This window comes from Mandrillus leucophaeus, unplaced genomic scaffold (genome assembly GCF_000951045.1).
Source record: "Mandrillus leucophaeus isolate KB7577 unplaced genomic scaffold, Mleu.le_1.0 Scaffold578, whole genome shotgun sequence".
Lineage (NCBI taxonomy): Eukaryota > Metazoa > Chordata > Mammalia > Primates > Cercopithecidae > Mandrillus > Mandrillus leucophaeus.
This window is the reverse complement of record NW_012106230.1, coordinates 629679-644784: the sequence shown is the minus strand read 5'-3', so window position 1 is coordinate 644784 and position 15106 is coordinate 629679. Positions and strand designations below refer to the sequence as shown.

Below are 15106 nucleotides of genomic sequence, written 5' to 3'. Positions count from 1 at the left end.
TTTGAGATGGAGTTTCGCTCTTGTCACCCAGACTGGAGTGCAATGGTGTGGTCTCAGCTCACTGCAACTTCTGCCTCCTGGGTTCAAGCGATTCTCCTGCCTCAGCCTCCCAAGTAGCTGGGATTACAGGCAATCACCACCAGGCCCTGATAATTTTTGTAGTTTTAGTAGAGACGGGGTATCACCATGTTGGCCAGGCTGGTCTTGAACTCCTGAACTCAGGCGATCCACCTGCTTTGGCCTCCCAAAGTGCTGGGATTACAGGCGTGAGCCACCGAGCCTGACCATAGCTCACTGCAACCTGGAACTCCTAGGCTTAAGTGATCCTCCCCTTTCAGCCTCCCTAGTAGCTGGGACCATAGGCCACACCACGACGCCCAGCTGATTTTTTTTATTTTTTGTAGAGATGAGGTCTCAGTGTGTTACCCAGGCAGGTCTGGAACTCCTGGGCTCAAGCAATCCTCCCACCTCAGCCTCTCAAAGTGCTTGGATTATAGGCGTCAGCCACCGCGCCCAGCCTCGCCAAGCATCTTAATGACAGATTTAGGCCTAAAACCCCGGACCTTACTCCAAGGCCTGACATATCGCCCTCGTCCTTGCTGCCGCCTTTCTGGCTCCCCCACCTCTGAGCCCCTTGTGGGCGCACAGCACGTTGGCCCAGGCGGGGCAGGGCTGGTCTGAGGGGATGTTTTTGACGGAGCGGAGCTCCAGATGCTGCACATTCCTGATCGGGTCAGGCCTACCCTGCGGCACTCGGGGAATTAGCTCCTGTGAAGAGCCCCAGATCTTCTTTCTAGAGCTGCCCTCCTCCTGGCCAGCCCAAGGGAAATGGGCGTTCAGGAGAGCTCTCCCATCGTCTTGGGTGAGGCTGAAAGGCTGAGTGGATCCCCTGTTGGAGAAGTACTTCTGGTCAAGGAGGGGTTGGAGACGGGCAGCAAATTGCACCCCTTCTGTCTTCCAAGGTCTCCAAATCCAGCACGAGGGGCATCTGGGAACACGGTTTCTGCCGGCCCCACCTTGGGGCCGCATTTGGCGGGAACTGGATCTGCCTTCACCTGCAGCCCTGTGGGGAGCGTGACGGAAAGAGCCGGGAGAGAGGCATCCTGGTGCGGGGGTTGTGGGGGTGAGAGGCCAGGGGAGGGGGCTCCGGGAGCGCCCTGACCTCGCGGGCTGTTGGAAGGCGGAGGGGATGGGGGTTGGGGGAGAAGAGGGGAGCCTGGCAGCCAATCGGAGGGAGGATCTCGTTTCAAAAGGGTTAACCCACAGCCAATGGGAGCCTGGGGGAGCGGATCCTGCTCACTCCATTCAAGAATCCCAAGTATTCAAGATGGACGGCAGGGAGTGTGGAAGGAGAAAGGGGGCGAGGGGGGAAGAGCGAGATCGGCAGAGGAGAGGGGCTCCTCGGCCCACTGGCCTCGCAACCTCGGTCCCGGCCGGCGGATGGCAGGGCGGCCGCTGGGGATCCGAGCCCGGCCTGGGAGAGGGGCTGGCGGGGTGCGAGAGGGCGTGAGCGAGGGGGAGCGAGGCCAGGGAGGGGAGCCAAGAGGGAGGGAAGGGCAGAGAAAGAGCCCGGGAAGAAGGAGGTGGCAGGCAGAGGATCCTAACGAAGAGCAATGTGTAGGTATCGAGAGCTTCCCGAAGGGTAACGACACCGATTCTCGGTTTTATTCTCTCTTGGGGAAGGGAGGGGGGCGGTCTGGGCTCTTTCTCTCGTCTTCCTTTTTCCCTCCTCATTCTCCACTCGTGGGCATCTTTTCTATTTTTTCCTTTCGAAACACTGTAACTGGGAAGTACCAGGCGTGTCTTTCTGATGTGGCCTCACTGTCATTTTCCAGTGGGGGGCGTGGTGGGGAAGGCATGGGGGGCTCCGCTGGGCACGGCCAAGCTGGGCCATCTGTCTCCACCTGGGCTGTGTGCGAGGGCGTGGAGTGTTCCGAGGGAGCCGGGGGCCGAAGGGCTGGAGCAGGGCAGGGAGTTCTGCACCTCCAGAAGTTGTAGGGTGAGCCAGGGACGGTGTGGTGGTGTGAGGCTGGCTTTCGAGCTGATAGTTGTGCGGTGTTGAGGGGTGCATGGATGTGTGTGTGGGGGGCGTGCTCTCACACTCCAGTTCTTGTTTGGGTGTGTAGTGAGGGCTGAGTTGTGCAAGTATGGCTGAGAGTTTGTGTGTGTGTGTGTGTGTGTGGTGTGTACGCGCGCCTGTGTGGTCCAGCCTCGAGGTGTGTGTGTTGTGGGGGAGCACAGTTGGGTGTTGAAGGAGAGCGCCCCTCACCCCCCACTTCCCAGCTGCCTCTCTCATCCCATTCACAGAACATGGCTTTCAGGACCCTCCTGGTCTCCTCCTCCCGTCGCCATGGCTGCGAGGAGGGGGTGGGAGGAGACAGTTGGGGCCAGCCCCCTGCCCCTGCTGCTCCAGCTAACCCCCCACCTGCCCTTTCTCTCCCTTCCACAGGCTGGGCCCCATCCCCTGCTGCTCTGGGGGCAGGGGCCGGAAGATGGTGGCCAATGAGGAGGGGGAGAGGAGAGAACTTGAGCCGGGGCCTCCCCTCCCCCATTTCCTCCTCGGTCTCTACACTCGCTTCTGGAAGGAGCTGGGGGCTGGCTCCTGGGCCCAAGGTGGGGGAGGGGTCCTGCTGGCTGGTGAGTCGCTGGGCCTGCTCCTCAGGAATGAGTTGGGTGTGTGAGAGCTGAGGGGCTCTTGGCCCTTTCTCCCTGCACTCCCTAAGGAGAGACCTGGAAACTTCTTGGGGAAGACTCTTCCCCCCGCCTCCCTGAAGCTTGCTGTGCAGCCTTATCTTTGCCCCTCTGCCCCCTGTTGGTGTGATCCAGTTCCCAGCTGGGACTGGTTTGCCCAACCCCAGAGCAGAGAGGCCTGGTGACTGACCCTCGAGGGGTCTTGGTTTCCGCCCATTAAAACTGTGCAAACTGTGGGGCAGGGCCCCATGTTTGCAGATTACGAGAAAAAACTCTGCCTGGGAGGGCGGGAGGGAACTTCTCCTGCTTCCTGAGGGGGTGGGACGAGGCTAGAGGGGAAGCCCAGAGGAAGAGCTTCCAACTGGAATTCTGTCCTCTATTCCTTATGGTGGCTGTGGGGTAGGGTAGAGGGCATCTCCCAGAGGCCACACCGTTGCCTGGGAGGCCTTTTGTTGATCAGGGCACTGGAGGAATCACCCTCCAGCCTCTGTTTCTTTGGGCTGCACAAAGTTCACCAGGTCAGAACTGGAGCTGGGCTCCGGGGCTGTGGCCCTAGCTGGAATGTGCCACAATAGAGCCTGCCTGGGTCTGAGCCTCCAGATATCCAGGTGTCCTTTCAGGGCAGCCTTCTGGCCTTGGGTGTTAATCCTCCCGGGACTGTTTGTCCTGGATTGAAGCCCCCTTAGGGTCGGATAGGATGGGGAAGTGCTAGGATGAGCTTGAAGACTCCCCAACCAAGGGTCCCTGGATAAAACAGGAAATAACTCAGATTTGAATCCCACTGCCAGTGAAACCCTATCCGTAACTCTCAGTAACTATGAGGGAATCACCCTCACCATTTTAATGCTGAATCTGCAAGGTGCTTTCAGGACCTCCAAAAGGAGATGCAGGGGTGGGGCTTCACCGGCAGCTTTTACCTCCCGCCTGGAAGCTTCTCTCAACTGTGTGGGGAGCTGTGACTCACGGCTCCCACCTCTCTGGTCCTGGAAGGTCATCTGAGAGTGTTGCCTTGAGGCCTAGAGCTCCCCTTTATCTAAATTGAAAAGGAGATGGAAACTTAGATAAGAGTAGAAGGTTCTGTAGTCTTGGGCAGCAAGCTCCTCTCTAGAAGGGAAGCTGGCAGAAATGCAAATCCAGATGAACACAGCCTCATGCGAGTGACCTCCAGACTTTGGGGATTGCTAATAACCATTTTCTTTGAGGACTGAGCATCAAGCCCAACGTATCCCTGCAGCTGCTTTAGTGGGTCCTGACCTCCCATCCCAAAACCTCCAAGAAAAAGGTGGTCTCTGTGCTGGGAGCAGGGGGGGCGTGATGAGGAAGAAGGCGAAAGGAAGAGTGTTGAAAAAACAGAATTAACACTAAGAATGGAATAAAAGGGGAAAAAGCTGTATTGAAGCAAAGCAGGGGCAGAGGGAGCCCGTGAGCTGAGTGGGCCGGGGACTGGGAGAAGGAGTGAGGAGGCAGGGCCGGCATGCCTCTGCTGCTGGCCAGAGCTCTTTTCACATTGTGCTACTGTCTGCACCTGTCACTAGCAGTGCAATGTTAAAAGGGCATTGGCCGTGTAGTGCTACCCAGCGCTGGCTGCCTCCTCAGCATTGCAATTTCCTCTCCCATCTGGGCACCAGTCAGCTACCCTGGTGGGAATCTGGGAAACCTCACTTGATGGTTATACTAATAGCTCACATTTATGGAGCTACTTCTGTGTGCCTTGTTTGTGATAGACACTGCCTCTGTTACTGTAAACCCTAATAACTTCTTGGGAGGTAACAGCCCATTTTATGGATGAAAAAACTGAGGGTTGGAAAGGTTTAAACAGTTTGGCTAAGACTGTGTAGCTCTTAGGTTGCAAAGCCTAGATACAACCCTGTTTTAAGTCTTGACAGCTCACTCATCTTTTTGTAGACCCATCTGGAGAGATCTGAGTAGGTTCTTTAAACTGGGAGATGTCCTGAGCTGAGGGATGGAAGGTTTTGATGCCATCTGCTGGTTGTATGAGGGTATCATCCAAAGCCTCAAGCCTTTAAGGACCACAAGTGGTGGCAACTCCTAGGCTAAGAAGGATAAGCGTTCCCAGACTCAGCCTGGAATGGAGAGTGAGTGGGAAAAGATCAGGAGAATCACTATTAGGAACAGAGTAGGCCTACTTGAGAAAAAAAGGAATGCACCAGAAAGGAAAAGGGGTTAACTCAAAAGGATTGCTCCCCAGGGAAAAGGACCTGTGTGCTCCTGGCATCCCATACCTGCAGCTCCCTCCTAAATCCACTTGCCTTTCTCTGCACCACTCCCTTTTGGTCACCGGGTGTTTGATGATAATGCTGCTTGAGGGCACACCTGTCTGGGCATCCAAGATTTGGACAGCATTGCCCATGACTTAATTTTAGAGATTAATAGAATCCCTTGAATCAGCCCACAGAATGATTCTTCCAGGACCAATTACAAGGAAATTGAGGCCGGGTGCGGTGGCTCATGCCTGTAATCCCAGCACTTTGGGAGGCCGAGGCAGGTGGATCACCTGAGGTCAGGTGTTCAAGACCAGCCTGGCCAACATGGTGAAACCCTGCATCTGCTAAAAACACAAAAATTATCCAGGCGTGGCGATGCACGCCTGTACTCTGAGCTACTCGGATGGCTGAGGCAGGAGAATCTCTTGAATGAATCTGGGAGGCGGAGGTTGCAGTGAGCTGAGATTGTGCCACTGCACTCCACCCTGGGCAATGGAGCAAGACTCCATCTCAAAAAAAAAAAAAAGACAGAAATTTGAGAGCAACGACTCCGCCATTTACTTCTCTGTCTCCCACAGCGCCTAATAGGCTTAATTAGAACATGTTAAAATAAATTGAATGAGAGGAATATTTGGGGAGCTTCTTTAAGAAGGCAGCTAGTTTGTGCCTGGTTTTCAAGAGCAGAGGTTGGGACTTGAGAAATCTTTCTAAACTTTGGTGCAAGAAGTGGGTCCAAGAGGGATAGGGTTTTGAGGACCTCTGCTGAACCCCTAGAGGGGTCTTGGCATCACTAGGCACGCAGAAACCGAAAGATAGGTCAGGCTACCCAAAGGCCTTAGTTGGGGGATGTTGGACATTTCTCCATGGCTTGCCTTTTTCCCTTCGCCTTTTGCTTATGCGCCTTCCAGTTCTAGTCCTCCTTCCTCCTGCCCAGACATCCTCTCCGTTTTTTGTTCTTTTGTTTTTTTTTTAAAGACAGAATCTCGCTGTGTCGCCCAGGCTGGAGTGCAGTGGCATGATCTCGGCCCACTGCAGCCTCTGCCTCATGGGTTCAAGTGATTCTCCTGCCTCAGCCTCCTGAGTAGCTGGGATTACAGGCATGCGCCACCACGCCTGGCTAATTTTTGTTGCCCAAGCTGGTCTCAAACTCTTGGACTCAAGTGATTGCCCACCTCAGCCTCCCAAAATTCTGGGATTATGGGTGTGAGCCACTGTGCCCTTCCATATGTTCCTTACTTTCTTCAGTCTATTAAAACTTCTATTTGAGCCTCTTATCTGGGCACAAATAGCCCTTTGATACTGTCACTCCACTTTAAAAGAACAATAATTTTTCCATATTTCCCTAATACCATTGGGATAAAATCTAGATTCCCTAAATAGTTTATGGTTCCTGCTTGTCTTTCATCTCATCTCTCACCCACTTGCTGCCTATACTCCAGCCACAGGCAGTTTTTTTTTAAGGAGACAAAGTTTTGCTCTGTTCCCCAGGCTGGAGTGCAGTGGCGTGATCATGGCTCACTGCAGCCTCAGCCTCCTGGGCTCAAGTGATCCTCCTGCTCAGCCTCCTGAGTAATCGAGACTACAGGTGCAGGTATGGCTCTTTTTATTGAGACAAGATCTTGCTATATTGCCCAGTCTAAACTCAAACTTTGGCCTCAAGCCTCCAGGCTTGGCTTCCTAAAGTGCTGGAATTAAGGAATGAGCCACTGCTTTCAGCCCACAAGAAACTTTTATTTCCTTCAACTAACTAAACATAAGTTACCCGACACATACAGTTCCCTCTGTTTGAAATACTTCTATCACTTTTGCCTTTGCCACCTAACTTCTTATCTTTCAAATGCCATCGTAGTCATCACTTTTGTGAAGCCTTCCTTAACTCCTTAAATCTAGGCTGAGTTCCTTTCCTATGAGCTCCCAAGCTTCCTCTGCGTCCCTGCTTAGAGCCATTATTATCCTCTTCTACAGGGATTGCCTGGTTATTGCATCTCCTACTGGACGGAAAGCTCAAGGAAGTCAGGCCACAGCTGCCTTATCTTCACCATGTGCTTAACATCCAGTGCTTAACACAATGCCTGGCAAGTAACAGGTGCTTTATAAATATTTGGAGTATTAATGAATGAATCTGGAAAGAATATTATAGCTTACCAAAAAGTGATCTTTATGATGTATATGGTCTCCCCTGTAACTGTTGGGCACCCAACAACAGTAGGGATTTCATGTCACTGCCAATAAAATGCCCCTCGGGCCACATGGTGGCATTGACGTTGCAGTATTGAGCTTTTCTTTTTGAGACGGAGTCTCGCCCTGTTGCCAGGCTGGAGTGCAACAGCATGATCTTGGCTCACTGTAACCTCTACCTCCTGGGTTCAAGCGATTCTCCTGCCTCAGCCTCCCGAGTAGCTGGGAGTACAGGCACGTGCCATCATGCCTGGCTAATTTTTGAATTTTTAGTAGAAACGGTTTCACCATGTTGGTCAGGCTGGTCTCAAACTCCTGACATCAGGTGATTCACCAGCCTTGGCCTCTCAAAGTGCTGGAATTGCAGGCGTGAGCCATCGTGCCCGGCCTAATTTTTGAGCTATTTTGTTTCACTTCCCATCAACTGCCAGGGCAGCACTTTGGCTGATTGATTTTCCTTTTAGCCTTAAGTGTGCCCATGAACTGACCAGAACATTACAGAACCGGGCTGAAAAGCCATGGGACTCAAGAAAATCCTTATTCTGAGATGAGCCTCTTTCAGTTGCCCAATCCTGGATCTAGGCAAAAATGGACTTACTGTCAGGGGTGCCAGCAGACAGAAGGGGTTTTGGATGCTCTCGATGGAATAGCTCACAAAACCCACCCCTCTTACTAGGCAAAACCTCACCTGAAGTTTATCCTCTGGTAAAAGCTCAAGCAGTAGTCTTGCCATGGATACGGCAACTGCTGCCCCCTAGTGGTCTAAAGGGACAGGCCCGGGTGGGTGGGTGGGGGGTTGTGTGTGACGGGGACAGTTATGGGTACATGCATGGGGAAAGAAAGTCAGAGGACAGGTTGCCTCAAGTTGCTTTTTCCCTTTTTATTAAAAATAGACCCAAGCACTTTATGTATCATACAAAAGTTTCATTCGCTGGTGGCAGCCACGGGAAAGACTGGACCCGTAGCACTGATTTTCCACCTCCCCTCCAGGGGACTGGGTCCCAGGAGCAGTGACTGGGCCTCAGAGAAAGCCCATAAAGACTGCTTGTTCTGGAAGCAGCCGACTGGGGGTGGGGGCTGTTCCGCGTGCAGCTGTCCCTACCCCATCCAACGGCAAAAGTTAGATATTCGAAAGTGCCTCTTCAGTGCCAAGATAAACTGACAAGTGGAGTGAAATGGAAACCCCTTTGATTCTTTTACTATTTCCCAGGGCCTGGGATTTGAGTTTTCCCTGCACATGAGTCCTTTTCCCTACAAATAGGGGTGGGAAACTTCATCCTCAGAGACTCTGGTCTGTTCTGCTGCCTGAGACCAAAATTTCACTCCAACCCAAGCTTTTTCTCATTTGCTATTCTGTGGTCCGCGATCTACTAGCCCCGTGACCCAAGGTTTGTCCTCTGTTCACTCAAAAAGAGGTGGAGCAAAAACGGATTCCTCCCACAATCTCTGCCTGAGTCTACGCCCTGCCATTGCCTCAACTTTCAGGAACTTGGGAACAGAAGGACCCACAACCAACCCTTTCCCCCAGTTCTGTCTCTCCCTGACTGCTGCCCACTCCTGAGCCTTAACACCCCTGGGGTACACCCAGACCCCTGTTCCAAAGGGTGCCTGGTAGTGGATATGGTGGAGACAGGGGAGGGGTTGGTTGGAGCCAGGTTTCCCCCAGGGGTGGGGCAGTACTCATGCTGGTATAGACTGCTTGGCAGGGCCGTGGGGAGGGAGGGGCATGCGGAGGAAGGGCACAGCCTGCCTGAGCCCCTCAGTCCCAGCCGTTGTCCTTCACCATGTGTGACATTTCAATGATATATTTCCCTTCCTTGTACTTCTGGCTCGTCTCAAAAGCTTGTTCCTGGTGAAGGAGAAAGCAGTGATTGTAGGACAAAGCAGTTTCCTTCCAGGCCCCACTGCCACCTGTATGGCCCCCACCCCAAGGCTCATCCACCTAGTCCAACCCAGTAACTAGTTCTTTCTTTGCTCCTTGGACCTTGCAAGGACCTGATGTGGTCACTGGGGCTTGAAGGGCCGTGGGGACTTCCACTTTAGAGGGTGACCCTCTTCCTCAGGTACTTACATATTTCCAGCCCAGTGTGGTTTTGCAGCTCTCACAGAAAATATCAGCTACCGAGTGGAGCCCCGTGAGCAAGAGGCGCTGTTCAGCTGGCCCGCAACCCACGTTGACCCTGTCTCAGGAAACAGGAAGGACCCAGCACCCAGTGGGATTGCACTGTCAGTCCAGTCCCCAGACAGCCCAAGGGAACTTCCAATTGGAGAGAACTGGACAGCCCCTGCCTTTGATAATTCACCCCTTTAAGACTAGAGCCTGGGCCTTCTTTTTCCAACGTTATGATTTCAATTCTCCCTGGGCTCCCCATGTGAGAACTTCAGACTGAGAACCCCTTTGCAAAAGGGGAGGCAAAGACTGAAGGCACAAGATCACCTTATGGATTCCCCCCTTTCTCCACAGGGAAATTACTCACTCACACATAAGCACAAGCACACGCACAAGGAAAGAGGTAGACTCACACGGAGTTAAACAGGTAGGCTCGGCCATGGCTCCCTTGGAAGGACTGTGGAGACATAGGACAGACAGTGACTACCAAGCAGCCCTCAGCCCCACTGCCTGAATCCCCGCAGGGGTGTGTGGGAGAGAGGAAGAGCTTCGCTGCCTCACCCCTGGGTGATGTTCAGGCTAGCCTGGTGCGCGAGAAGAGGGGAATGGCAGGTCCCCGCTTCACGTACCTTGGAAATAAGCTCATCGTGTTTGGCCAGGTGTGCACGGCAGTGGACACAGCTGTAAGTGCGGTGGCAGCGGGGCAGGTAACTGCGGAAAGTCTTGGTGGGGAGGCAGGCAGGGCCTGGACCGGGGTCACAGCTGGGCATGACGGGCTGGAGGACAATGCCCTGGCGGGCTGGAGGGGCTGGCGCCGTGCAGCCCCCGCAGAGACGGTCGCAGGTGAAGCAGCGGAGCAGGTTGGCTAGAGCCGTGTTTCAGGGCAGGAGAAGTGTTGGGGGGCTGCCCGGCGAGGGCCCCCCCAGACGAGAACCAGATAGAAATAGAAGTCACCTGGGAAGAGGGGAAAGGACATCAGGGGAGCCGTGACCTCAGGAGGGCCCCTCCTGAGGGAATGGAGGAAAAGGGGCTCAGCTCACCCGTACCTTTACTTCCCCCATCACCATCGATCCCCCCTCGGCATCCAGTTGCATTGTTGCCCTGTCCCCTGGATCCCCATCCTGCTCTGGCAAACCTGGCAGCCGATCCAGGCTTCTGTGTTTCTCCCTCCTGGGGCAGAAGCAGCCTCCACCATTTTCCACAGAGAGAAGCCCACGGGCACAGACGCTGCCATGGGAGCAACGTCATCTGCAAGTGCCCTCTCCTTGGTTTTCAGTTCTTCGTGAGGCTCTGCATCGCACAGGCATTGGTAGGCACTGTGTCTCCGGGGATCAGAGTCTTTTAAGAGTTGGGGATGCCTGAAGGTCTTTCTTTTACATGGCCTTTGTTTGCAATACAATTGATCCTTTATACATTTTGGCGGGGGAGGTGTAAGGTGAGGGGAGGAGGAGCATGCAGGCAGGTATACAAACCCTGATTCAGTTCTCTCCTGAGGTCAGGGTCCTGCACTCTGGGACTCTTCACTAGAACTTTATAGTTGTTTCCAGCAGTACCGAAGCCCTCACATGTGGCCGCCCATTCCCGCACCTTGGTTCACTCATTCTGGCCCAGAATAAGCACCTGCCTGTCTTCCCAGCCTCTGGGCCCCTTGGTCTTTCTCTTTCCTATTCTTTACTAACTGTTGCCTTAGCCCTTGGTTAAAGACTTAGGCAGAAAATACATTTTCTTCAGGCAATCTGACAGCTGGAGCCAATGGGAAATGGGTAGCGTGTCAGAGGAGCCTGATTCCTGGGCTGGGCAGGGCTGTGTGGTAGGGTGAGAGCAACGGCCACAACGAACAGCAGAAGGAGGACTCTTATTTTTAACAGCTGTGCTTTGGGGCACAAGGCAGAAAATGTTTCTACCTTCTCCCAGGGGGCAGGGACAAACAGCAGTGACTGTGGGTGACTGAAGATGAAGTAATTGCTGGGTTCTGATTAGGAATAGAGGAAGATTGCCTTCTGCCCACGCGCCAGCTTCCGAGTGGCTGAAGGTGCTGGAGGAGAGGATAAGAAGGGAGGTGGCCCCTGTGGGCTCCGATAAGCAGGTGAGCTGCTGCTTTCTGCTTCATAGAGCTCCCAGCCCGCTGTGGGTGGTTAGCCTAAGTCTGGTTCAGAGATGCCAGCTGGGCACTCTGGCAATGCTAGAGCACTAAGCAGAGGCGAGGCAGTGTTGGCTGCGGTTAGCCAGGGCATACAGACTGTCCTCGTCCTGTCCTCCGCAGTGGCCACAAGCACCCAGCTGTTCCACTCTCTGAAGGCCGCCAGGCAGTCTCTCCACAAAACCTCCATAGAGACTATCTTCAGTTTCAGGTCCTCTCCTCCTGGCTGGGCCCCAGGAAAACACCTTGGGCTGAGTTCAGGGTGACATTGGGCTCCGGCTGCAGGAAACGGGCCCTCCTTGCCAAGAGACCACCTTTCAGTCTCTGCTTCACAGGTCTGCCTTCAACTTTGCCTGCGAGTTCCCCTCTGACATGCACTACCTTGAAACACCTTCAAGGGGCATGGGGAACGGGGCAGCTTGGGTCCCCAATCTTGGGCTCCTTCTCCAGCCTCCAGCCGTCACGCCTCCCTCCCTCTCCCCTAATTCCCAGTCAAGCCAAGGAGAGGCTGCAAGGAAGGCCAGAGAATCACAGAAAGGGGAGTAGGGGTCATTTTTTCACCCATCTCGGATCACAGGGAGAAGCAAGTTGGGCAAATGACTGGAGAAAAAACAAAGGCAAGCCGAGTGCTGGGGAGAGATGTTCCCCTGAAGTGAGATGGGGCTGGACCGTGGGAGGAAGGGGAGAGGGAGGGCTGGCGGGGGCAACTGACAGCTGACAACAGAGGCGCCGAGGCAGAGGCTGGAGGAACCAGGTGCGAATCTCGTGCTTCTTAAGGGGGAAAGAAAGGGAGGGGGACACCTGCTCACAATGGATTTTCTCATCTGCTCTGAGGTTTTGGCACCCCCCGGGCTGGTATTCTCAGTATGGTATGGTCCAAATAATTAGCAGCACTGCCAGCTCCCAGGGCAGGCTTTGGGGGTCTGCACCAGCAGCAAAACAATAAACAGTAATGCCTGATGCTACAGCCAAAGTTGCCGGGAAATAAGTGCGGGAATCGTCAGAGCTTGGAGAGGGATGGAAGAACCGAGAGAGAGGAGCGGAGGCAGCAGGGAGGGGGAAGGGAGGACAAAGGGTGGATGAATAATGCTTTTGCAAAGGGGAGAAAGCAACACGCAGCAGAAGGAGGAAATTTGGCAAAGAGAAAAAAAATTCATTTGGAGAAGGGCTGCCCCCTCACCTTGAGGTCTGCTCCAGAGATCTCCGTCTATCTCTCTCTCTCTCTCTCAATCTCTCAATCTCTCTGCTCACTCTTCTCTCTTCTCTTTCCGCTCCTTCAATTGGGAAGGGGATGGGGGTGGGTGGGGGGAGGGTAGTTGGGGACTCAAGACTGGGGCTGCAAAGCTGGCCAGCTGCTGGGGGGGCAGAGGTTGTCTCTCGTTCTGTACCTCGGTCTGTGGGTGAATGTGGCTGTGTGTTGTGGAACTGCATCATAACACTGTGAGTCATCCATCCCCCCACCCCCCCTCACCTCCCACGTCAGAGCAGGGCTGGGAGACACAGGAGGCGGGTCGGAAGGAAGGGAGGGGGCAGGCATCAAAGGACGGGGCTAGAGGAGTGGGGGCCGAGGGACGCGGTGGCGATGGTGGGCAAGGGGAGAGGCAAGTTGTTAAGGAGGAAGGCAGTGTGGCCAAGGAGATAGGAAGAACCTGGGGGAAGACAGGGCTGGGCAAAGATGCAGTGAGGGTGGCAGGGCTGGAGGAAAGGAGGTGGCAAGGCTGGTGAAGGAAGATATGGATGCAGAGTGAGGCAGCACACACACATTTAAGATGATACACTTTCCCATTTCAGCTTGGACACCAGCCCTGAAGCAGGGAAAAGACAGATGTACTAATTGTCATGGATGGCAAACCGTGCCCCAAAACTTGTACCAAGCCTTAAAGCCTCAGTTTAATACTCCTGAAGGAGTCATAGACCCAATAGGACATTTTGCATGCAGAAACCTCTTAACAGCTACCTCCAAATTATGTGTGCTTCATGAATGGAGACACCTACATTATATGAAATTTTCTATTGGGCTGTAAACTTCCTGAGACAGGCCTTCTGGGAAATTCCTCTCTACATCCCAGGACCGCAATGCCTAGTACAGACCCATGCATTTAGATGTTTCCAAAATAGCAGTTGTTTCCGCGGCATTATGTTCTGCTGGCCTAGAGGTCTTAGTTCCAGAGGGAGGAACGCTGCCACCAAGAGACACAACAATGATTCCATTAAACTGGAAGTTAATATTGCCACCTGTCCACTTTGGGTTCTTCTTACCTTTAAGTCAACTAGCTAAGAAGGGAGTTACAGTGTTGGCTGGGGTAACTGACCCAGACTATCAAGATGAAATCAGTCTACTGCTCCACAATGGAGGTAAGGAAGTATGCATGGAATACAGGAGATCCCATAGGGTGTCTCTTAATATTACCATGCCCTGTGATTAAGGTCAATGGGAAACTACAACAGCCCAGTCCAGGCAGGATTACAAACAGCCCAGACCCTTCAGGAATCAAGGTTTGGGTCACTCCACCAGGTTAAAAAAACATAATCTGCTGAGGTGCTAGCTGAAGGCAAACGGAATACAGAATGGGTAGTCAAAGAAAGTAGTCATCAATACGAGCTATGACCACGTGACCAGTTGCAGAAATGAAGACTGTAATTGTCATGAGTATTGCCTCCTCCTTTTGTTAGGAACATGTTGGTGCATATATACACTTGTACTAAGAAAATATCTTCATTTTATTTCCTTTCTTTTGCCTTTATCATGTGACATAAGACTTACTGACTTGATATCAGCATTTAAGTGTTGTTACCTCTATGTAATAGCATTTGGGTTGGGGATTGGTGTGTTTCCGGTTGTACGAAGGATAGCTGTATTATGTTAAGCGCAATTATGACCTTATTATTGTCTTTATTTGAAGATTATGTATGATTTCAGGAGACGTGTATGGGTTCAAGTTGACAACGGGTGGACTTGTGATGGTTAATATTGTCAACTTGATTGGATTGAAAGATGCAAAGAATTGTTCCTGGGTGTGTCTCTGAGGGTATTGCCAAAGGTGATTAACATTTGAGTCAATGGATTGGGAAAGGCAGACCCATCCTCAATCTGGGTGGGCACGATCTAATCAACTGAGCCAGAATAAAAGCAGATAGAAGAACGTGGAAAGACCAGACTGGTTTAGCCTCTGAGCCTACATCTTTCTCCCATGCTGGACACTCCTTGCCCTCGAACATCGAACTCCAAGGTCTTCAACTTTGGGATTCGGACTGGCTTCCTTGCTCCTCAGCTTGCAGACAGCCTACTGTGGGACCGTACCTTGTGATCATGTGAGTCAATATTCTGTAATAACTCCGACTTATGTATACATCTATCCCATTAATTCTGTCCCTCTAGAGAACCCTGATTAACAGAGTGGTTGAGTTGCATCTTCAGACATGAACCAAGTGTCTGGCTTTGGCTTCAAAGAGACTGAATTAGAATCTTAGCTGTGCTAATTACTCGGCAGGAGCCACTAGGCAAATTACTGATACTCTTTGTGCCTTAGTCTTACTCTTCTGCTAAATGAAGTTAATAATATTTACCTCATGGAGATGTAAACTAAAGTGATATAACATTTAAATGCCTGAAAAGTGCCTGGCACATGATAGGCAGTAAACCCTAGTGTCATTTCAAAACAGCATTCTCGCCGGGCGCGGTGGCTCACGCCTGTAATCCCAGCACTTTGGGAGGCCGAGGCGGGCGGATCACAAGGTCAGGAGATCGAGACCATCCTGGCT

The 15106-nt window shown here is 52.7% G+C and overlaps 2 protein-coding genes across 4 annotated transcripts in view; one reads left to right on the top strand and one right to left on the bottom strand.

Moving 5' to 3' along the window:
- Positions 1 to 7954: 7954 nt before the first annotated feature.
- Positions 7955 to 12784, bottom strand: YPEL4 (yippee-like 4 (Drosophila)). Of its 3 annotated transcripts, XM_011998670.1 has the most exons (6): positions 12525 to 12778; positions 10340 to 10542; positions 9834 to 10158; positions 9618 to 9661; positions 9166 to 9274; positions 7955 to 8943 (listed from the first exon to the last, which is right to left on the bottom strand). In XM_011998670.1, exons 3-6 carry the CDS (start codon positions 9972 to 9974, stop codon positions 8854 to 8856), a joined length of 384 nt encoding a protein of 127 aa, XP_011854060.1. In that variant the 5' UTR covers positions 9975 to 10158; positions 10340 to 10542; positions 12525 to 12778; the 3' UTR covers positions 7955 to 8853. The 3 variants fall into 3 exon arrangements, with proteins under 3 accessions (XP_011854060.1, XP_011854058.1, XP_011854059.1); XM_011998668.1 differs by lacking the exon at positions 10340 to 10542 and having other exon boundaries at positions 12525 to 12784; XM_011998669.1 differs by having other exon boundaries at positions 9834 to 12618; positions 12733 to 12784.
- CLP1 (cleavage and polyadenylation factor I subunit 1) overlaps positions 11829 to 15106 on the top strand; it is a 26331-nt gene continuing 23053 nt past the window's right edge. Inside the window, exon 1 of the mRNA XM_011998673.1 lies at positions 11829 to 12098. The gene's annotated coding sequence lies outside the window, so the exon portion shown is untranslated. The remainder of the gene's footprint in view (positions 12099 to 15106) is intronic.

Bases quoted from the DNA above. Each gene is read 5' to 3' on its own strand.
- YPEL4 (XM_011998668.1), bottom strand. From the start codon at position 9,974: ATGCCCAGCTGTGACCCCGGTCCAGGCCCTGCCTGCCTCCCCACCAAG. The intron at 9,662-9,833 runs GTACGTGAAGCG...ATGTCTCCACAG, and splicing joins ACGATGAGCTTATTTCCAAG to TCCTTCCAAGGGAGCCATGG. The intron at 8,944-9,165 runs GTAAGTACCTGA...CTCCTTCACCAG, and splicing joins CCACACTGGGCTGGAAATAT to GAACAAGCTTTTGAGACGAG.